The following is a 23,019-nucleotide window of genomic DNA, read 5'->3' as shown; positions in this document are numbered from 1 at the left end:
CAGGATTTTACAAAGTGAAAATGGGTCATAACTCTAGAAATAACTAAATACAAGTGAGATGGTGAACATCTATGGAGGGCCCTGCAACCATGAAGTACTGCTTGTATTACAGTACTGCTTGGATACAGGGAAAATTTTAAAAAAAAGGCAATTCGTTTATGAACAACAGGAACCATTTTTCCTTTATATGGTTCTTTAAAGCTCTTGATTAAATGGTCACACTCTTGGGAAATGTACGATAGCCAACCATTGTCATTACATGGAACCACCTTGATTAGCTAAACTCAACAGATCTGAAATGAACTTTTCTGCTCCAACTGGGGTAATGAAGACAGTTCAACTGATCTTCTCATGACCAGATTAGATATATAATTGTAAAATATTTACCTCTATATACTCCATTTCATCTGGTGTTATAAGTTTTCTGTGATATTTACTTGGTAACTGATCATATTCTATACCTGAACCTCTTGCTGAACTTCCTATCGACTTACTAGAACTACTTGAATTAGTTGGTGAACTTAACGAAACAGCAGACGGAACAAACTCCACACCTAAAATGAATTAATGTATGGAAAATAAAATTAACTCAGGTAGGTTCATTATGGTAATAAGGCCATGTAAAAAAAAAAAAAAAAAATTCTGGTTTTGATACTCCCATACCACTTAAAAAGATACACATAATGTGACATAACTTGTTTTTATTTTTAAAAATAATAAATAGAATTTAGAAATGGTTTCATTAATTACCCCCGCCCCCTAATTATCAAATATGCAACCCTGGTAAATGTTACTGACAATCATAAATGATACTGGTAAACCGTACAATCACAAACATGATTTTGATAAATGTAGTGCTTTGAAGTGTGATGTTTATGAGCAGTCATTTAGCCCAGTAGTGATTCTTTTATAAAATAAAGCACAAAATATTTCTAATCATAATTCAGCTATTGCTCACCTGAGTTTAGTCCTTTTTCCCTGTTTGGAAACTTAATTGAAGGTATGTGAGGCTTCATAGCCTAAAATAACAAGCAGAGAGCCAATTAAGGCATGAAACTTTGTCCTGGGATAAGTAGCATGGCTGCGACAATGCAAGGGTTTATTTGGAATAGTTGCCCCTACAGTGCACCCATTTTCGACACATTTTGGGGTTGATGAAAGGCATAAAACACAATAAATTATACAATCATTTAGCTTTAAACATAACTATACTTGAATCACTGTTTTAACATTTACATACTGTGTAGTGATGCCGACATTGTTTTACAGCACTGAATTTTATGATGTTAAACCAGCTGCCTTATATTTAGACAGTTGTCAGTTTTTGAGAATATGGTATATGAGTATACTAGAACTTATGCATGAACATATAATCATGTAGGGCCTACGGGAATGTTCCGGAATGCATGACAATTCAGACCAAAGACCGCTTGGACCAAGACCAGTCGGACCAGTTGATAGGCCACTCAGACCAAGACAGAAGACCACTTGTGCGTGTTATATTTATAAAATCGTTTTCAGTTTATTATAAACTGATTCGACTTTTGTGTTAATTTTCCTTTCATCTGATTGCAATTATTCCATTTCACAATATTAATCTGATAAAACAGTCGAAGTAGTCTTTTATTTTAATTATGAAGCGATTTAGTAAAGCAAAGTAGTCTTCTGTCTTGGTCGGAGTCGTCTTACTATCAACTGGTACGACCGGTATTTTGGTTGCTCCAACCAGTCTTTGTCCGAGTGGGCTTTGGTCCCGAGTGGTTTGATTACCCTACCGGGTGCCAGTTAAGTTGTCCACATGTAAACTCGTCCTCAGTTAAGTCGTCCAAAACCATTGGTTAAGTCGTCCACAAAGTATTGGTCACCAGTATTTCTAATACTAGTAATAGTTGACTCATACACACGTTATTTGTATGGAATAAATCAGTTTTGTAGTAAACTTTTTAAGTGGATAGACAATAAACTACTTCTGGTCAACAGTTCGAAGATTGTTCTCTTAGCAGAGACTGAGAGACCAAAAAATGTTTTTGGCAAATCTTCATAACTAGAAATTGATCAGATATTCGATGGAGAGGATGAGAGAGAAATGGGGTTTAACGTGCACTTGACACAAACTAGGTCATTTTGGGACTAACACATGGTTCAATTTTATTTCAAAAATTCACTTGTGCGTTGCTAAAGGGGTCTTTAGCAATGGGAGGAAACCAGAGGACCTGGAGAAAACCCACGAGGCTGGACAGGCAACCCTACTCCTAATTGTCACGTACAAACAGGGAATCGAAACCACGCTAGTTGACTCAATGACAGACCTTATGAGCATGCACATGCTAACCATTCGGCCATCCACCATTATATTGGAGGGCTTTCAATACCTTCATTTTTCTCAATCAAGTGTGTCTGTTGATATTTTTCAAGGATGGATTTACTTTTTGTAATCTATTTAGATCTACTATAATTTAAACTATAAACCCTGTATTGTGCATAGCATAGCTTACACCCATTTATAATTAATTTTTATGTGCTCCCATTGTTTTGGGGTTTTTTTTTCAAGATTTATGTTTCTGTTCAAAACATTGTTATGCCACTGTTAGTCTGCACCATCAGTAGTTACTTTAGTAACGATTTCTAGCAGGGCCGATAAGAATTCATTACTAAAGTAACTGATATTTGTCCTTCAGAAAGTTCAGCTGTGTTACGTTAGTGTCAGAGAATCACACTGATTGTTGTTTGCAGAACATGTAATATAATTAATTGATCAATAAATTATTTTAACAGAAAATATTTTCCATTCATAATTAAGTTATACCTGAAAAGATCGTGAAACTGCTGCTACTTTAGACGATGCCATTCCCATACCTACATTTGTACAGCGGGCGAAAGTAAAAAATAAAAGCAATCGTGAGGAATGGGATAACTCTGAAAAATGTAGTCTCTTTTAACAAGCCAATAGTGACAAGGCATTAAGAATCAGGGTTCAGACCGGCTCTGAACATTGATTTTAATGTTAAAGGGACAATAACACTCTTGCTGACTTGACAGCTCCAGAAAATAAAAAATAGCCTTACTCTAAGTACTAGATGTGTTAGTGTCCTACCTGTTGTGTAAATTATCCATTAAATCCTATTTTACTTGTCCAGAGGGTTCAAAAATATTTTTAAATCCAAGTCACATTCTAAAAGCTTTACGTCAGGCCATAGAACTGTACTGATACAATCCACGCTCAGGCTTTTCAAATCATTTAGTTGAATTTTTCCAATTTTTTAAATTAGGTGTGTTAAGATGAAATTTGTATCATCAATTAATTGGAATAGGCCTATTGTAAAATAGTGCAATTTGTTGACCAGAATAAAGATTGGGACATATTATTCAGTTACAACAAGAGTGGTATTGAGCCTTTAAATCTTTGCTATTTCTTAGCCGATAACATTTTTTATGATCTTAATCTTTAGAACCCAAAAAAGCCCAACATGTCATAATTATCTGATAAAAATAACGAAGGGGATAATTATGGAGCAGAATTTACAACACATTCTAACTCAACCTAGTAATTCTTGTGCACTAAATAGATAGGCCTACAGATGGACTTCTAACCCAACTAACAGGTGATATTCACAATTCACGTCTATTTACCCGTCTGCCTAAAAACCATGATAATTCACCAAAACCTAGCATGAAATGTTGATTCTGGACCAAAAGGTCAATAAAGTCTGCCATGCAAAATAGGGAAAAGGAAAATATCCTACTGTTCTGCCCCACGAGTACTTACACCCCCACACGTATTTTGAACACCAACTGACTATGTCTATACCAGGGCCATCGTTTTTTCATCCCATCCCACACAACTAAGGCGTTGTTTCTTACCAGGCCCTTTGTCCTGTACCATGCCAGAAAATCCAGAGTAACTTTTACAGCAAACATTGGTAACGTCTTCTCACTGAGTTCCCTATCGGGGGAATAATTACCATCACATCTCAATATTCATTTAATAGGCTATGGCATAACTAAGAGTTTAACAACAGTAATTTATTGTGTTGTACATGTATGTTCTGTTATAAATCTCCCTCAAAGTGGTGGAATACAATCAAAGTAGATACTTTTGTATGACTTAGGGGTGATTCATACAGTGATATTAAAATCTGTTTTTCAATTCACAATGTTTTTCTACTCTAATCTGTCATTTATTTAACATGTTTTTCTTGTTACCATCATACTTGTGGTCCAAACCATAGTGATTGTGTAACATTTCATTCATTATCTTTCAGATTTTATCTATTTTTTCCACTAAAGACATTAACTTGGGTGGTTCATATTGTCTATACTATAGATGGTTAGATGACTGATATAGATCAAGTATTTTGAAAAGAATGATTTACTATGTGTCTTAAACATACATTATGCAACTCAGCAAGAGCTAAATCTGCCAATTGCACATCTTTCTTTAGGCCTGAAATGTTATCTAAATTATTAATTAGACATTAATTAAGTTATCCAGACCATAATCAACTCTCGATATCATCGCTTGCCTGCGATATTTTCTGGATTAACTTATCCAGACCATAATCAACTCTCGATATCATCGCTTGCCTGCGATATTTTCTGGATTAGAATCCTATCTGCTGCTTAACGCTCATTGATAATTAAATCAAGAAATGGATAATCGAGACTGTTTTTTATCGTACCGACTGTAGTAATGATGATCGAGGCTAGATCCAAAATTCAATCGCTAAAATCTCGGTTCAGAGTGGATCAGTTTGACTGAAATTTTCAGCACCAAATTCCCTTTACATTATGTAGTTTTTTAATTTAAAGTGAGAACTGCCAGCTCTTTATCTAATCTCCCATAATATATCTTTAATTAATGACATGAAATAAAATGAAATGGGATTTAACATCCTACTGTTCTGCTTGGAACTGGGCTATGAGGGCAGTGTGCTATGAGGGCAATTTTGCCCAGACAGCGGCTTTACGGCATACTCTTATATTGAATTCCAACTGTCAAGGGATCTTTTACGTGCATGCCAATGTGTACACGGGACCTCGTTTTTTCTTCCCATCCAAACGACTAGACATCTGTCCTTGTCAGGCCCTCCGTCCTGCATCCCTAATAAGGAAAAACCACACCAGTAAATCTTGATGAACTTTCTCGGCCAATGCAGGGATCGAACACCCGACCTCCAGCCTAGCGAGCCAGTGTCTTACCCACTTAGTCACTGTGATCCAGATTTCTATTCTCTTGATATTGCACACATTAACCATATGTTAATCTCAAATGTAGCAAGCTGATTAGATGTTAAATATCATTTTATTCTATTTCAAATTTATCATTTATTATTGGAATAAAACGTATCACAATACTGTGTACAAATTTATATCACACAGTTTTAGTTCTTTCGTGTATAGATTTAGTAGCACTTGTAATGTCTATATTTAGGTCCTCTTTAAACCTCCTGCTAATATATTTTTGTCTCTCTTCTGTTGACATATTTACTAACATCCACCCATCATCTGCTAAAATCTGTTAAAAATAAAAATATAACAGATAAAGTGCAGATACAAGAATTCTGAAAATGTCAGGAAGATGGCTAGTGATACAAACTATGCTACATATCATTGATATGTTCACAAGGATCTGGAAATTTTGTGAATATTGGTAATATTCTATAATCAACAAGTCAGGGTTAATAACTTTGGAAGTTCCTCTAAATTGTTGAGGTTATCTTAAGCTCAATATTAGCTATTCCTGAAAACCAAAGGAGACGGTGAGTCTAGCTACATTATAGTACCTTTATCAACAATCATTCAGGATCAACCACTCTGGAACTACTTTTGCAAAATCACTTAAGATAGGTTGCAGGGCATCTAAACATACAACCACAGCCGTTAAGGGTTGTTGCATATTTAGGTAGGTAATTTACAAGACACTAAAAACTGATCAAAAGTAGCAACCTCTGAAGTAATCATCAGAAATGATAACAATTATTACACAAAACATGTACAGTAATCAGATGACATCTTTAGCCCCTAGAGCATTCACAGTGTGGGTATATAAAACTCACATTTCAGCTGCATTATATTAACCTGTGGTGATTTTTGATTGCATCTTAGTAAATATATATATATGAAAAAAAAAATGTAAATCTTTAGAACATGCTTATCTTATACATATAATTCTTACCAGAAGAATTTGGTAACCTAATTTTTTTAACTGTCTGAACTTTGTTTTATAATGACCAGTAAATTTAGTACTGTTAGCTAACATCTGATTCCTCCCCAGTACTTCAATCAAAACTCTGAAACACACAAACAAATTATATTACAACACTATTATCTGAAGCTGTGTTCTAAATTTAGTACTACTGGTACACATTATTTCTGGAAAACAGTATTTTTATGGATTTTAAGTCAACCAATTACGGGCCTTAACTTAGTAAACAAGACTTCAGTGAAGCTGCTGTCCCCCACAATCCCAAAATAAATAAATGACATTCATTAATCATTTATCTTTTTGTAAAGCATTGTGCAATAAAACTACTTACCACTCTGCTTAACCTGAGCAGAATATGCAGGAAGTTACTGTACGATATGCGCAAATATCAAATGGAACCACGATCTTTGGATTATAAACATACATTTCAAGTTTCATCAAAATTGGATAAAAATTGTGACTTCTAGAGTGTCCAGAACCTTGGTTTTACATACTTTTACACTATTTGCGTACAAGGAGCGGCCATTTTGTCTAGCAGTTTTGGTCAGATTTTTAAAAAATTCAAACTCAGAGTGCATTGATGCATAACAGTGATATATATAAACGTTTTTTAAAATCGAATAAAAATTGTGAATTCTCGTGGGTCCACAAGCTAAAAATGTGATTTTTCGAAAAATCAGGGGCCATAATCCAGGAATTTATGTTTGGATGTGCGCATTTATTGAAAGGAACCAAGACCTTTGTGATATAAACATATATTTAAAGTTTCATCAAAATCGGATAAAAATTGTGGCCTCTTGAGGGTCCACAATCCTGATATACCATATTTTTACACTATTTGCGTACAGGGGGCGGGAATTTTGTCTGGCACTTTTGGTCCGATTTTCGTAGAGCGTCCACAAACAAACTGTGGACAGACGGACAGGGGTGAAGACATAATGCGTCAACATGAAAATGTGTGCGTATAAAAATCTATTTTTAGAAGCCATGTTTGTCATGAAACTTGATTGAGGGAGGGCCCATTTTCAGAATGTATTTGTCGTTACTTATTGTCCAATTGCCATACATATTGAAGTCTAAGTAAATTCTTGGATTATCTTGCCAACTTCTTTTTCGGCCGTTTAATTGCAGAGTCTGTTGTACGTTTAAAGCCTTCAATGTTCCCAAAACTGCCTAACCATTCAATCAAAAAATAAGCCATCAGGTTGCCATTTAGTGATACTCTGACATTTTTGCCTAGTGCTTGCCTCATGAGTGTTTTTCAGGGAATCCAGTATTTTTCTAGTCAAATTGGGTGTCTCTAATTTTCATTTATACCAAATTTGCCATACTTTTATTGGAAATAACTACCCTATAAATACTTTTGTGGGGATGTATCTTTAAGCACTCTTATTAGTCTTCTTATAATCAGAGTTTCACCGACTAAAAATAAGCTGAACTAAAATAAGCCAAAGAGATATCTCCTAGAATATTTTATCGGGTGATAAATTGTATTATAATATACACTCTCCACTATTTTGTTGAAGACAAACAGATAGTAAATAAATTTTATAAATTTTACCTTTTACAAACTGCACTGTTATCTTTTACATCATTATTAACAGAAACTGATGGCAGTATTGGATTATATGGTTGTTGTTTTAATGGCATCACAAAATCATTTTCGTCAAAATGCAACTCTATATCTAAATATAACATAAACATCAATTAAATATTTTGATTAGCCTCCTCACATAACCCTTTGTATCCTTAACTTTCATGTTTTGAGGTATTATATGAAACATCACAGATTTGACACTGTTATTAGTTAGGAAATTATGGCTGGAATTTGAGCGGGCAGTTACAACATTAATACCAAATAATTTTGTTCAAAAATCATAAATAATTCTAACTCATCTGAGATATGATTGATACAAAGCAATGTACAAAGTTTCATTAATAAAATCAGATAAAAAATATAAAATTTAGTTACTTTCACAGGGTATTTTTTTTAAGTATTTGGCTTACATATTCAAAAGAATTAGTGAATGATAAATTTCAATCAACTAAGTATTAAACTAACACTTGAAACCAATTTTGCAATCATTAATAGAACTGACTACTGATATAAACATATTTACCTTTCGTATTAAAGTGAGGCAATATTCTATAGTGTTTAATATTACTTTTTCCGAACATGTCTTGTAGTGTTCCATATATATCTTCTACTACTGTTTTATAAACATTCTGTATATCTTTCTCCAAATATGAAGCCTGAGATTTGTGAACTGCATGTACTAAATCCTTTGGAGAAAGATATAACTCATTATTTGTCATGATTATATAAGTAGTATTAAAATTCCATTTAACTTCAGTCTTATACACTAAATCCACGCCTACTAAAAAAGATTTATATCATGTGAAATTCACAGTCTGTTCTAACAATCAAATTTAGGCCCTATTGCAATTCTATTATTAAATTGATTTGTGTTCCCCTATGCAAACGGCTTTGAACAAATTATTAAAATAACTGTTTGATGTATTATGTTAAAGTGAAAATATTACTGTAAAACAAGAAATTACTGTAAAACAAGAAATTAATGCAATCCAGAAATTAATGTGTTAAACGCTATCTATCACCAGTCCCATTAGTTTCAATACACATTTTTGTTCTGCAAAATAAAATACAGTACTGTTTTTTTAGTTAGTATTATTAGATCTGTTGAATATGGTATTGTATCTGTATACATGAAAGTATAGTGTTTACTAACAAAATTTGTCATGGCTAAATATGCTTTTTCATGTAACAAATCTAGAACTCCAAAGGAGTACTGACGTGTTTTAGTACGTCAGGTCACGCCTTGACACGTCAATAATCAAGTGACACCATGTATTATTGACTATAGTAACATCCAATACCTATTAAAGTGGAAGAACTTGTCATTTTGAACTCTTAATAAAACCGGAAGTTATACTTCATGACCGAACATTTTCATATTAATTGCTAGAAGATATAAGGCTCGCCATACATACAAAGGTCAAGGGTCATGGAAAGATTAGGTCACCATCTAGAAGGTGAAAAGTCGAACAACCTTCAAAGTGAATCGGAGGTAAAGAAAATCAAAATTGGCTCCCTAAGAATTGTTGCCATTTGGAGTAGGTTCAAAACAAAAAAATGTTTTCGAAAATCGGAATCAAAATGACAGCTTAATATTGATTTGAAGGCTTTTTGTAAAATCCAAAATGGCAGCCAAATGGTTGAAAATGTTATGGAACAAGGTCTCTGAAAATGAAAGATAATATCTGGGGCTAACACCAAAATGTCTCATTTTTAGTCTATTTATAAAATGGAGAGATCTATTCATATTCGGAAAAAATCAGAAGTCCTCGGTAGTTACTGGAAGTTTTCGGAAACAGTCACAAAAAATTTTAATATGCTATTTTGAAGGCATCAATGTGTTCCTTATTCCTACCAAGTTTCAACTTGGTACCTTTAATAGTGACAGATAAGGCATCTTGAATATCGAAAAAATGCTGAAGAAAACTTTCGCAAATCTTTGATTCTAAAAGTAATCAAGCAAACTTCCAAATTTTGAAAACGTTTCAGTGAGTGCCCCTATGTGATTCATCCAAAGATTCCAAAAATGAAAATCCGACCAAGATCCGTTGAGAAATAACCGAGATATGGCTAATTTTTTTGTCCTATCCGTAAAACTTTTCCAGTTTGTCAAAATTGACCCAATTTATATCCAAAAAGGACAGAGTCAAATCGGGACACTGGTGCTCTGATTAAAACAAGATTACTAAGATCAATAGATGATATTTACAAAAATGTAACTTACAGAATTAAGTCTTACACCTGTATAATCAGGACACTCAATATCTATAGTACAGTGTAATAGATATAACTGTGATCTTTTCTCTAATACCCCATTTCCTGTGTAATATGAAATTAAAACAAACATATACCATACATGTAAACAAACTAATGAATTACACACAAGTAAATTCCAATGACCACAACATTAATTGTAATTAACCCATTATGATTTTCCGACAAAGCATGTCAACTTAAGCCAAAAAGATAATTATTTTAACAGCTAATTAATTGTATCAACCGATTCTTGATGTGAACATATGTACATAAGATAGGCTGCCAGGCAACGAAACATGCCCACAGCAGCTAAATCGTCCAAGCAGTTAACCAAGTTTGTTGCAGTTAACAAGGGTTATTCTTTTGTACCGGGAGCTTTTACAGGACACTGATATCAATTTCAACCAGATCGGATGATAACTTTTGTCGACAGAGCGTTCACAAGATTCAACAAAGTTAATCAAGGGCCATAATTCTAGAATTTATTAACAGAAATTGCTAATCTAAAACAGATTGGAAGATAACTTTTGTCATTAGACTAGAGCATTCGCAAGGTTCAACAAAGTGAAACAAGGGCCATAACTCTCAAAGTCATTAACGGCTATTGCTGAAATTCAATAGGAATATAAATTTGTTTTACCATTTTAATAATGCGTAAAAATTGAATACATATAGGATGATAACTTTTGTCATTGAAGCGATCACAGTAGAACCAGTGGCTGCCTGGTAGGATACGCCCACATTTTGCAACAGATGGATAGAGCACAAGCTAAAAACAAAAACGATTTTTTGTACAATCAGGTGCCATAATCCAGAAAGTTATGGTCTGAAATGCGCATATATTGACAGGGAGTAAGATTTTTGGAATATAAAGATATGTTTTCAGTTTCATCAAAATCGGATAAACATTGTGACCTCTAAAGGGTCCAAAAACTTTGTATTACATACTTATACACAATTTGTGTACAAAGAGCGGCCATCTTGTCGGGCAGTTTCATTTTGATTTTCCTGAAATTCGAATTCAACCTTCATTATGGTGGAATGGTGATATCTAAATGGTTTTTAAAATCAGAAAAAAAATTGTGACCTCTAGAGAATCCACAAGCTAAAAATGCTATTTTTCGACCAATTAGGGGCCATAATCCGGGAAGTTATGTTTGGATATGTGTGATTATCAAAAGGAACCAGGTCTTTATGATAAAAACATTTATTTAACATTTCTTCCAAATTAGATCAAAACTGTGGCCTCCAGCGGGTCCACAACTTTGATATACCACATTTTTACACTATTTGCGTAGAAGGGGCAGCCATTATGTCCGTCAGTTTTAGTCCACGAAATTGGAACTCAACCATCAATAGTGTATAACTGTGATATATTCACACATTTTTTTTTTAAATCAGATAAAAATTGTGACCTGTATAAGGAAGTTACGATTCTATATGCGAGAATATCAAAAGGAACCAAGATATTTGGGTTATAAACATATATTTAACATTTCAAGTTTCATCAATATTGGATCATAATTGTGACCTCTAGGTGGTCCACAACCTTGATATACCAGATGTTTACACTATTTGTGTACAAAGGCATCCATTTTGTCTGACAGTTTTGGTACGATTTTCACAAAATTCAAACTTAACTATCATTAGGGTGTAATAGTGATATACTAAAATGTTTTTTTAAATCGGATAAAAATTTTGACCTCTAGAGGGACCACAAGCTAAAAGCGCAATTTTTCGTACCATAATTCAGGAAGGTACGATCCGATATGCGCGAATATCGAAAGGGCCCAAGATCTTTGGGATATAAACACGAATTCCAAGTTTCAACAAAATCGGATGAAAATTGTGACCTCTAGAGTGTTCACAAGCAAATTTTGGACAGACGGATGGACAGGGGTGACGACAATATATGTCGACATGAAAATGTGGGTGTATAAAAAGGGCCATAAATCTAGAAGTCATTAACAAGCTTTTACAATGTGAAACAAGGACCATAACTCTAGAAGTAATTAACAGAAATTGTTGAAATTAAATAGGCTTCTTCATATCACTAATGTCAATAACACATAAAATTTCAAAATAATCAGATAATAAATGTAGCCTGTTGAGTGTTCACAAGAAAGTTGTGGATGATGGAGGGAGAGAAGGGTGAAGGCGAATGAGATATACGACCACTTTTCCATAAAATGGTGATCTATTACTAGCTCTTCGTACCTTGAAGCATAAATGAACTGTGTGACTAACCGGCAGACAGCACTAAGATACACAAACTTTATTTTAATAACTATGTAAATTATATAAAATAAACATCTGATCGAGTAATAAAGAAATTTAACTAGGCACATAAAAACTAATTTGATTGAAGTTTACTAAACAAGAATTGGATATTTTACATACATTGCTAACCATTAAACATGCATTATGCAAGTGCCAAATCTGACTATTGCAGGTCTTCTTTACGCCTTAAATATTATCTTAATTATTATTTAGATATTAAGTAACTTATCAGGACCATGATCAACTTTCGATGCCATCGTTAGCCTGCAATATTTAGTGGATTTGAATATGGTTTGTGATGGATGATTTAACGTAAAAATGGATAATCGAGACTCTTGTTTATTATCGTAGCAACAGTAGTTATGATGATCAAGGCTAGCCTAAAATTAAATCACTAATATCTTGGTTCAGAGTGAAAAAATTTGACTGCAATTTTCAGCATACTCTGTTATCATTATCTATTTTTTTAACTATTTTAGCGAGAACTGTCAGTTCTTTATCTAATCTTACCTAATGCCCTTTTAAGCATTCAGAGATTTGAGATTGTACTTTTCCTTTTAATCTACATTGTGTCAAATCAAAAAATAAATCAATATTTTTTATGTAATTTATCTTTAATATAATTTATCTTTAATTTAACCTTTCATGGGAGGAGTGGGAAGAGTTTGTCAGGGGCCTCCCCGTTACTTACATGTGTCAGATTTCACATGCGTCTTAATCCGCCACTGACCCACTGTAGTCTATTTCCCATTCATGTTTTAAAGTAGGTTTTTGGAAGATATTGTAGCTACAGATATAAATGGAGCAAATAAACTCAGTGGATAGCTGAATAATCACCTGAAATTAATTTTGTAGAAACATCAGTGCTGAAAATCTTTTCAAAGAGATGATATGGAAAGATCTTTAGATATACCAGACCCATCAAAAGATCAACAATCGATTCCTGTTGTAGCAGACTTCTTGGTTTTATACCATATTCCTTAAAATATTCTATCATATCAAAATAAGAGTTTCTTCTTTCTTCAGGTTTGTACTGTACCATTCCACACGCCCAAATAAATCGAGCAATATCTTTACATCTAACCTTGAAATCAATTTGAAGCATCTGTAGAAAACGGTTCATTAGCTTATCAAAAAGTTCATCATCTGAAATAATACTACCAGCATAGAAACAAGCAATATGCATTAGTATTTGTGGGTTGCTTATTTGTTCAATTCTTTTACAGGTAATTAATCTTTCTGACAAATCTTCAAAAAAATCAACTTTCAAATACCCAGAAAATTTCAGGCATTTCAAAATATTAATCAAATCATTATCATGTGCCTTCTTCAGGTTGCATAAAAGTTTATCTCCAATATTTTGTAACAGAACTGGTGATTTCAACCTGGTTTTAGTTCGGAAAAATCCAAGACATACAACTCCAATGTCATTTAAACTGAATTCATCCAACTTTTCTTCTAAATATTCCTCTACCTGCAACATGAGTGACTTAGGGACATATCCATGTAAATATATATAAAACATTAATTTTATGACTATGTCATGATTTGTTATCTGTGCAGAAAAATTTTGATCAACAGATGTGAACAAAGAACTCAAAAACTTGGTTTGTCTATATTCTACATGTAGAAACTCTTCAGCAACTCTTAAAGCTGTTTCGATTGTTATTTCTGATTTTTCAAGCTTTTTGCCCAATTCACACTCAAGATTGAACAGTAGTTGGTGTCTTTTGGGGCTAAAATCACTGCCTAACTTGGTAATAGTACCTATAATATTATCATCAACATTGCCGTCATCAAATGAGTCTTTTGTCTTGTGCCTTTTTAACAACTGGATACTTAACCGTTTTGCACTGGATAAATTAACCTTTTCTCTTTCTCTGTATTTAGAATTTGGTCTGTTTTTATATACTTTCCATATGGCACTTTGATTAACAGTAGATGTATGATAAAGCCATCTCTTTATACCAATGGCCCATAATTGTCGTTGAAATAAAGTAATGGTACTCAAGCAACGGATATACATCATGTTATTTATATTGAAAATTTTGGTGAACATCTTGATCAAAAACACTGGTAGCTGATGGAGTCTAGATCTTGCCTATTATACCATCATGCTGCATTCCACCTCTGAATATAAAGAAAGACCCAAAAATTTATAATATATCAATAGAGTAACAATTGTTGTTACTTTAATCTAAATATTTTAAAAGCAGAATCTTTATATTTTATTTACTATATAGAGGCCTACAGAACTATCAAAATAGTAGTCTTCATTAGCCCAGTCGAAGCAGAACAGTAGGACGTTAAACCCCATCTCATTTCAATCAAAATAAGTTTCCACAATATAAATATGAATGAACTCAAAATATAAATTCTTTTGATTTCAATTAACAAATGAAATGGGGTTTGACATCCTACTTTTATGCACCAACTGGGCGAATAGAGACAGGCATACACCATGCAATGTGCAACAAGGGAAATTCCAACTGTCAAGGGTTCTTTTACGTGCACACTAATATGTACACAGACAGGGGCGGATTGGGGCGGCCCCTTTTACTGACCGCGGAGCCAGGATGGAAAATTTTGAAAAATGAACCCCAAATATGCGATTTGGTGGCATATCTGATTATAACCTCTGTCAAATAATATATCTCATAAATCGATTAATTTAGGCCAAAACCCCGACCTACAAGTGATTTACAACCATCAACCTGTGAAATTATCATATCGTCATATTATTAATTAACGTATTATCACTGTATCGTCAAGAGTCAAGAGAATTTAACTGGTTAAAAAATGGGAATAGTTGAGAAAATTTTGACCATTTGATTAACCAGTTAGGAATATTGAATAAGTAGGAATATTTTCATTGAAAAATGACCCATTTTTGTTGCCGGGAGCGCTAGCTGATTCCTCCTGTGATGGAAGGCCACGAGACACATTGGTACAGAGTGACGAAAGTGAAATTCATGAAAGCTCTTTTTTTTAATTTTGGATTTGTTGTTCCAGGTAAATTATTTTACCTTGACTCCGAACTAGAACATTTGGCACACTACATATTGATTAATGAACATAGCATTAGTTCAGATAATGAATATTCGAGTATAAGGCCACACAAATTTAATTATGAGAATTGCCACTCGGCAGATTCCGGTACCCTACATCTAACCTCGGCTGTATGATAGTAATTGATATGTACCTACGCCCATACATTTGCGATGCGGCTACCGGTTTACTTTAACAGGAAAACGTGCCGCTTTTACAAAAAAGTCCCAAAATGGCGTGTATATAACTAAACGGGCAGAGATATTGTCTCAAGGCTGCTGGTTAAAATAATTCCCTGGTAATTCCCCAAACCCAATGCCAAACTTGACGTTTGTTGATATAATACACTCTCCACAGAAATCTCCATGGGCGCAGCCATTTTTCATCCGGGATCTTTAAAATAGTTCCAATATGGCGGAATTCGTCATACAGCCGAGATTAGATGCGTAGAATCTGTCGAGGTTTGCCGAATGTGAGAATTGCGTTACCCTTGACATTTTTGTCAGAAGCGGCGGGCGGAAATAAAAATAAAAATAAAATTCAATCTTAGACGCAAAATATAGCTTCCACAACAGTGTCGGGTGAATCCGATGAAATTTTCGGTCGAAAGTCATTACAATGCGGTCGGTGGTAAAAAGTATTTGGTCGGCGGTAATTACACGACGGTCGGCGGTAAAAAGCATTTGGTCGGCGGTAGTCGGCGGTGGTCGGCGGTAGTCGGTTAAAAGTACCACCGAGTTGCGATATTATCAGGGTAACTGCAAGTTACTGTCTATTCAAACAAATCCATAAGTGCATGCGCTCTCTTCATGCATACTGTAACTGTGTAAACATGGGACTGTGTATATGCCTACATGAAGAAAGTTATTGGATCAAAGACTCTTATCACAGAGTAAAAATAACTCTGTGCTCTTATCATAGCACATTATGCTCGTTCTGTTTTGTTTGTTTACAATGGATACGGTGTATCCTGATATTGGCATTAATGCCACAGCCGGTCGGTGTAGGCCTACTAATTTGTTGATGTTACTCGACTTACGATATACCTCCCTCAGTCCCTGTGTTTCCTGAACTTCCTAAGTAAGGTCCACCACCACCCTATTCTAAGACTAGTGAATCGAGGATGTTAATGTTATTGTTATTATTACTAACAAACCCCCAAACAAAGTTTCTTTTTGTTATTATCTTAACGTAAAAAGAAATGGAAGATTACCACATTGCCTACTTAATTAGTACTTCCTCCGTAAAATGAAGTTATCTCCCTTAAAACCACAGCGAACAAGCCAAGAATGACGAGACACAGAAACTTTGAGAAAAAGAGAGAAGAGAAGAGAGAGAGAGAGGGGGGGGGGTAACGTCCACTCGACACAAACTAGGTCATTTCGGGACTAACATATGGTTTTAATTTTATTTCAATAATTTGCTTGCGCATAGGGGTCTTTAGCAGTGGGAGGAAACCGGAGGAACCGGAGGACCCGCGGAGAAAACCTACGACTACGAGGTTGGACAGGCGACCCTACGCCTTGTCACGTACAACCGGGGATTCGAAACCACGACAGTTGACTCAATGACATGCTTCATGATACAGCGCGCACGTGCTAACCATTCGGCCATCCAACCCCCCTGAGACACAGAAAGGGGCGGGCCATGGAGGTGTAGGCTATTCCATCATAGATCGTATTCTAGTACATTTCTATGGTTCCATCAAGAGAAAAATGGGGTTTAACACCCACTCAACACAAACTAGATCTTTTCGGGATTAACATGGTAAATTGCATTTCAATAAATTGCTTTTGTGTATGGTAGGCCTATCGTTCTTTAGCAGTTGGAGGAAACCGTGGGACCCGGAAAAAAACCACGAGGTTCAGACGACCCTCCTTCTGTCACGTACAAATTCTGGGATTGAAACCACGCCACTCAATGACAGACGCACACGTTAGAACATTTAGGAATGAAATGTCCGAAAGAATTCCCGCTAAGCTGATCGACACCGAGAGCTATCCCAGAAAATTTATGAAAATTAGACGGCCGCAAAAACGCTTTCCTGATATTTCAGCCCGTGAATGCAGCAACCTGAAAGTGGTCCGCATCTGAACTTCTATCAATCAAACAATCAGATGACACCAGAAAAACTGATGAAACAAATAATTATGATGCTCGAAAACAATGACGCTTATTATACAGCAGAGTTATCAATACATGTAGAGTGGCACGAGAAACTGTTTAGGCCTATTGCACTGATTTAAAATGTTTTATTCATTGTCCATTTACTAATTGCAAGATTCAAGTGTAGGCATATCTCTCAGAATTTATAAAAGGGGTGCGTTTTCATTGTTTAAACAGAAGAACGAAGAATAAGAAATAATTAACAAAAAAGATTTTCGATGTAGGCCTAATTGCTATACCATCATGTTGAATAACTGTGTAGAATGTTAGAGCAGTGGGAGATTTTCGGTTGTGGAGAGGGCTATATTTTATTTATTTTTATTACTTCTTTATTTATTTTCCTTTTGGAATTTTGCGTCCCTAAGAAATTGCGCCTGGAGCAAGCGCTCCGGGGGGGGGGGGGGGGGGCCCTTAACGCTACGCCACTAACCATTATTTACCTAGACTAAAAATCTTTACTCTTGGGATAAAGCTGTGGCTTCCGGTCGCTCTTTTAATTGGAGTACAGTCTAAATGACACTGATGAATACGATGAGCAGCAGCAGATGGATAGATGTATTTGGATCTCATTTCCATGCGAAATTTAACAGGTTTTACAAGGTGTTATCCCCACCCCACCCCAATCGAAAAGGGAACGCATAGGGTACTGACCTCTTGATTGTATGTTCAGGGATTGGAATGCCGTTCTGGGACGGGAAGAACCCTCGGGGTTTACCATGCCCGGTTCTTACTTGCCAGGAGTGGCGCCTGCAAAGAAATGCCCCTAGTTGTTCTGATGGTACTAAAAATAGAGAGAGAGAGAGAAATGGGGTTTAACGTCCACTCGACACAAACTAGGTCATTTCGGGACTAACATGTGGTTTAATTTTATTTCAATAATTCGCTTGCTCGTAGGGGTCTTTAGCAGTGGAAGGAAACCGGAGGACCCGGAGAAAACCCACGAGGTTGGACAGGTGATCCTACTCCTTGTCACGCACAACCGGCGATTCGAAACCACGCCAGTCGACTCAATGACAGACTTTATGATACAGCGCGCGCACGCTAACCATTCAGCCATCCACCCCACCCCCACGACCCCCTAAAAATAGAGGCCCATTCGTGTAACCAAGCACGGTGTGTAGGTAAAAGAAGAATTGACAGTTTGAATTCACAGCAGATTAGGCGGAACTGAACTGGGCACCGCTATTTACGGAAAAATAAAATACCATGGAAAAAAAATTCAGAACATGTTTTTATTATAAACATAGACATAACAAGTAAGTAGTATAAGAAGTCTGTATCACTTTATAATAATTCCACATCAACAAATACAATAATACGAATGGCGCTCTCTTTTACTCTCATTTTTGATTACTTAAGAGACTTTCTAGAAAGCAAAATGAGTATATCAATAAAAAGTAACTGTAACCTGAGCAATATAATGGGGAATTGCTGATGCACAACAATCATGTTCCCTCAATGTTTCCAAATATTAATTTCTCAGGATAGTCTTCAAGTTTTATTTGTATTTTACAAAAATTAAATAGTTATCTAAAATAGAACTAAATAGCCTAAACTAGTATTTATTTGCTTGGTGGTACTTCTGGAACGTTGAAGGGAGACTCGTTTAAATCTGAAAAGATAATTTTAAAAACAGAATTATTATTTTCCTTAAAATGAGAGTGATAAAGCTAATTCAGGTCAATAAACACTGCGGGTAGGGGACGCACACACACCAGTGATAAACATCTCAAGCATTAACATTGCCCCCATCTTCAATTCACCACGGTCCAAAAGACAAACTGGCTTTTCGCTCACTGAACCATTAACTGGCTTGCCAGCCTATCAATATCCCATTCCGAATCCCCCACCCCTCAATCCACTTAAGTTAGCTATCCACAATCAGAAGCAGTAGACGGGTTCTAATCCAGTAAATATCAGGCTAGCGAAGCCATCGAGAGTTGATTATGGTCTGGATAAGTTAATTAATGTCTAATTAATAATTTAGATAACATTTCAGGCTTAAAGAAAGACCTGCAATTGGCAGATTTAGCTCTAGCATAATGTATGTTTAATCTGATTTTTGAAAAAAGATTTTCCATTTTATATAAGAACCCGTGGTTCTGCGGTTCTGCGGACAAATTTTGTAACAGAGGATTGGTCCACTTCATAACAATTCCGACGGACCTGGTTATAAAAGTGCAGGTACAAGCTATAAAGTAACTACTGATAAACATACCATCACACATTTGTCTCAAAAGACGTCCTTCCAAATTACCACCAAATCTATCATTTATAGAGAATACTGCGTCTCTTCTTGAAGCCATTCTTTCCAGGAAATTTCTGTTTTGAGTTACTCCAAGATCCACAATATATACTTGTACACCATCTCGTACAGCATTTCTAGCTTCCTATAATAAAATTAACAATCTTACAATTTGTAATTACGTACGAGATTTTCTCCGAGTTTGGCTATATTACAATCTACTCTTCGTCTTTGTAATTTTTTTTTTATTCCGTTTATATAAAGCATCTAAACGCAAACAATTACTACGCAAAATTTGATGGCTAAGCTTGACAGTTATAGAACGACACCCATTGTGACCCAATCCTCTTTTATTCTTACTCGCATGTCGAATATAAAATATTATCGCTTTAATAAAATGATTTTAGTACAAGAAAGCTGAGACCTAAGTATAAGCCTTCCCATTTTAGTTTTCATTTACTATATGTATAGCTAATATCGATGATGTCCTAGAATCATTTTACACACCCACGAACACATTACAAAAATATATGAAACGAGTGATTCATTTAAATTTCACACAAACGATTTGATAATTTGTGGGAAAACGAAAATTAAAATAAAGTTTGAGGTGACCGCCATATAGAGATGTCTACAACCCGGGCACATAGACGGTAATGATTTTATACATAATAACCAAATGATTGAGTGTAAGTGAAAGTGATATTGCTAAAAGTACGACAATTAATTTATACCTTCCACACATCATTGACTGTCGATTTTAAAAAAAGGAACAGTTGTCACTCATCTAGACTGTAGACAGGCAATTAATAGGGTGATGGTAGACTTGCTTACCTGTGAAATTTCATATCTGTTAAACATAGACTGATCGTCAATGAATAAAACAGCTACTTGGTTTGGAGTTCGTAATCGATCTCTAAGTTCAGCAGCATTTGCACGCATTCGTCTCAATAAAGTGATGAAATCGTCCTGTGCATTTGGTGAGTTGGGACCACAATAAGCACTGGGATCAGAAAGTGGTATATTCTCTGCATCGCTACAGGAACTGACTTGAAGACTCATCTGAACCTGACCAGGTTGAGCCTGAATATTGTCTACAAGAGTTTTGATGATAGGCAGAGCTGTAGAGGCACCGGATGGACCAGCAACAAATAGAACATCAGCACCGTTCCCTTGAACAAAACAACCTGAAAAAAATTCAGACCATTGCCGTTATGCAAAGATTTAATACACCAATGCATAATAATGTGAACTATTCTTTTTAAAAAATGAACTTCAAAATATTATTCGATATTTTTGCCGTAAACGTCTTCAGCTTTGAAATATGTCAATTATATATATATAAAAAAAGAGTTATATATATATATTATGGTAAATTACAAAATATTTCAACTCACTCTGTAATCTGTTGATAATAAGTGGAGGAAGAGAGCAAATCCTTTGCGCTATAGTTGACTGTAATCTGTCTAATGCTCGATAATCAGTGATGTTAAACATGAAGTTATCATCAGGATCGCTGGCTATTGCTCTCCATTCTCGTTCATCTGTATATTGACCAACCCCGATAACAAATAGATAGTTGCCCTCTCTTCTGGCTTGATCCGCCTCTGAAGCTGTTGCTCCCGGTGCAGCAGAGTAACCATCAGTCATGACAACGATGGCTCGAGTAATGTCGTTTCGGAACGGAACGTTTTCACGAACGTAACGAATGGCAGAAGCTGTATTAGTAGCTCCGGATAAGTAAGGGATGTTCTGGTCGTTGATGGCATTCACCAGAGATAATTTGTCTCGGTATTCGTTGATTCCAAACGATACTCGGTAGTTATCACTGAATGTAAGAGCCCCAACTCTGGTAAATCGGGAATCTATAGCCAACCTATTGATGATGCTTTTAACAAAGTTTCGTTGTTTGAAATAATCTTCAATATAGATGCTGCTTGATGAATCCAAGATGAAGAAAATATCGGCAACTTTATCCCTGCAACCTGGATATACTGCAAATTAATATTTAGAACAGTAAATTGGTGAATTCAAAAATAACAAAAATGTATTACTGTGGTATCATTAGGTACATGTACGAGAAGAACCATAAGGGACAGTCGGTATCAGAGTAACTCAGGGCATATTCACCAGCACATATGCAAGTCACATAGGTCGTGAGGCACTATAAGGTATCGTATTTAAAAAACCAACAACATTTTTAAAAGTTGACTTACTTTCTTGGGCCCTATTTCGCTCTCTCTGCTCCCTTTCTCTTTCCCGTTCCCTTTGTCTCTCCAGATCCAGTTGTCTCTCTCTATTACCGTCTATGCCGAAGCCAAAGTCTACATCCTCTGGAAATATAAAGAATCGTGGTTTTTATAAAAGAAATAGAATGAGGCAATATATAAAAACAAGAGCTAGTTTGAATTTATTAATGTTTTATGATAAAATAAAGCATGAAAGTCTGATGACAGATACTGAAATATTAAAACTACTTACGACTGACTGAAACAGCAATCATTAATGCCTACAAATAGAAAATAAAGTATGATAAATGTTTTTATTAAGAACACCTAGCTTAATTGTTAAAATCTAATTTTAAAATAAAGCCTCTAATTTCAATAAATAAAAATGAATATTTCAGAATAAAAACTTATCAATACAATTTTAAATAACTTTCAAAATAAGTAATGCTCTTACAGCAACAGCGAGCCATAGCGTTAGAGAGTTCATCTTGCTGGTTCTTCAACGTCCAAGTGCCTAAACATTGCTAGCGTTATAAGTTTTTCTTTTTATACCAAGCCATACAAATTACTGGAGATCAAAGTCTTCTTATTTGACTATCATTTAATATCAGGATCGACTTGAAACAAAAGACTATCATGTATGGGCCATGGACCTGGCCATTCAACACACAACAAATATATACGTGTTATTTTTATTGAAGATGGTAACGGCCAATGAACTTTACAAACGGTCATATTAATGGGGCGAAGATTCTGGAGTAGAATTTCCGTCAGTTGATATATCTCTACAATAAATTCTTCATCATTTAACTTCTGCAGGAAATACTTAATCCACTAAGTACAAGAAGGGCGGCCTTGTCTGTTACATACTGACTGTTTACAAACATTTATCAAACTTCTTTGAAAAATAAAAAGTTGTAGAAACCAACAATAGAGTGTTGCGAGCCGCTGGTGGGTGTTGTAGAATTAGTAGGCGGCCCGCGAAAATATCTGC

The 23,019-nt window shown here is 35.2% G+C and overlaps 2 protein-coding genes and 1 long non-coding RNA gene across 5 annotated transcripts; all 3 read right to left on the bottom strand.

The window, feature by feature from the left end:
* Positions 1-476: 476 nt before the first annotated feature.
* LOC126817592 (uncharacterized) lies at positions 477-2,916 on the bottom strand. Its single transcript, XR_007679063.2, has 3 exons — positions 2,807-2,916; positions 959-1,019; positions 477-554 (listed from the first exon to the last, which is right to left on the bottom strand). It is a non-coding gene; the product is annotated as an uncharacterized LOC126817592 (long non-coding RNA).
* A 2,367-nt stretch (positions 2,917-5,283) lies between these two features.
* Positions 5,284-16,635, bottom strand: LOC126818281 (FAST kinase domain-containing protein 5, mitochondrial). 3 transcript variants are annotated; one of them, XM_050545601.2, is made up of 7 exons: positions 16,600-16,635; positions 13,176-14,468; positions 10,027-10,121; positions 8,326-8,488; positions 7,767-7,890; positions 6,176-6,290; positions 5,284-5,515 (listed from the first exon to the last, which is right to left on the bottom strand). In XM_050545601.2, the coding sequence occupies exons 2-7, from the start codon at positions 14,395-14,397 to the stop codon at positions 5,372-5,374; spliced, it is 1,863 nt and encodes a 620-aa protein (XP_050401558.2). In that variant the 5' UTR covers positions 14,398-14,468; positions 16,600-16,635; the 3' UTR covers positions 5,284-5,371. The 3 variants fall into 3 exon arrangements, with proteins under 3 accessions (XP_050401558.2, XP_050401557.2, XP_050401559.2); XM_050545600.2 differs by lacking the exon at positions 16,600-16,635 and adding an exon at positions 16,433-16,589; XM_050545602.2 differs by lacking the exon at positions 16,600-16,635 and adding an exon at positions 16,426-16,588.
* A 2,130-nt stretch (positions 16,636-18,765) lies between these two features.
* Positions 18,766-22,652, bottom strand: LOC126817920 (integrin alpha-E). The gene is made up of 7 exons (XM_050545093.2): positions 22,480-22,652; positions 22,279-22,306; positions 22,014-22,130; positions 21,195-21,791; positions 20,632-20,984; positions 19,771-19,942; positions 18,766-19,164 (listed from the first exon to the last, which is right to left on the bottom strand). Exons 1-7 carry the CDS (start codon positions 22,510-22,512, stop codon positions 19,115-19,117), a joined length of 1,350 nt encoding a protein of 449 aa, XP_050401050.1. The 5' UTR covers positions 22,513-22,652; the 3' UTR covers positions 18,766-19,114.
* Between the last annotated feature and the right edge of the window lie 367 nt (positions 22,653-23,019).

The sequence above is a fragment of the Patella vulgata genome, chromosome 4 (assembly GCF_932274485.2).
Source record: "Patella vulgata chromosome 4, xgPatVulg1.2, whole genome shotgun sequence".
Classification (NCBI taxonomy): domain Eukaryota; kingdom Metazoa; phylum Mollusca; class Gastropoda; family Patellidae; genus Patella; species Patella vulgata.
The sequence above is the reverse complement of the archived record's forward strand: the minus strand, read 5'-3'. Positions and strand labels throughout refer to the sequence as shown.

Coding starts and splice junctions, on each gene's coding strand:
- LOC126818281 (XM_050545601.2), bottom strand. CDS start 14,397: ATGTTCACCAAAATTTTCAATATAAATAACATGATGTATATCCGTTGC. Junction 7,891..8,325: donor GCCTCACTTTAATACGAAAG/GTAAATATGTTT, acceptor TGTTATATTTAG/ATATAGAGTTGCATTTTGAC. Junction 5,516..6,175: donor TAGGTTACCAAATTCTTCTG/GTAAGAATTATA, acceptor TATTTTTAACAG/ATTTTAGCAGATGATGGGTG.
- LOC126817920 (XM_050545093.2), bottom strand. CDS start 22,512: ATGAACTCTCTAACGCTATGGCTCGCTGTTGCT. Junction 22,307..22,479: donor CGCTATGGCTCGCTGTTGCT/GTAAGAGCATTA, acceptor TTCTATTTGTAG/GCATTAATGATTGCTGTTTC. Junction 19,165..19,770: donor TTTGAGACAAATGTGTGATG/GTATGTTTATCA, acceptor TTATCTTTTCAG/ATTTAAACGAGTCTCCCTTC.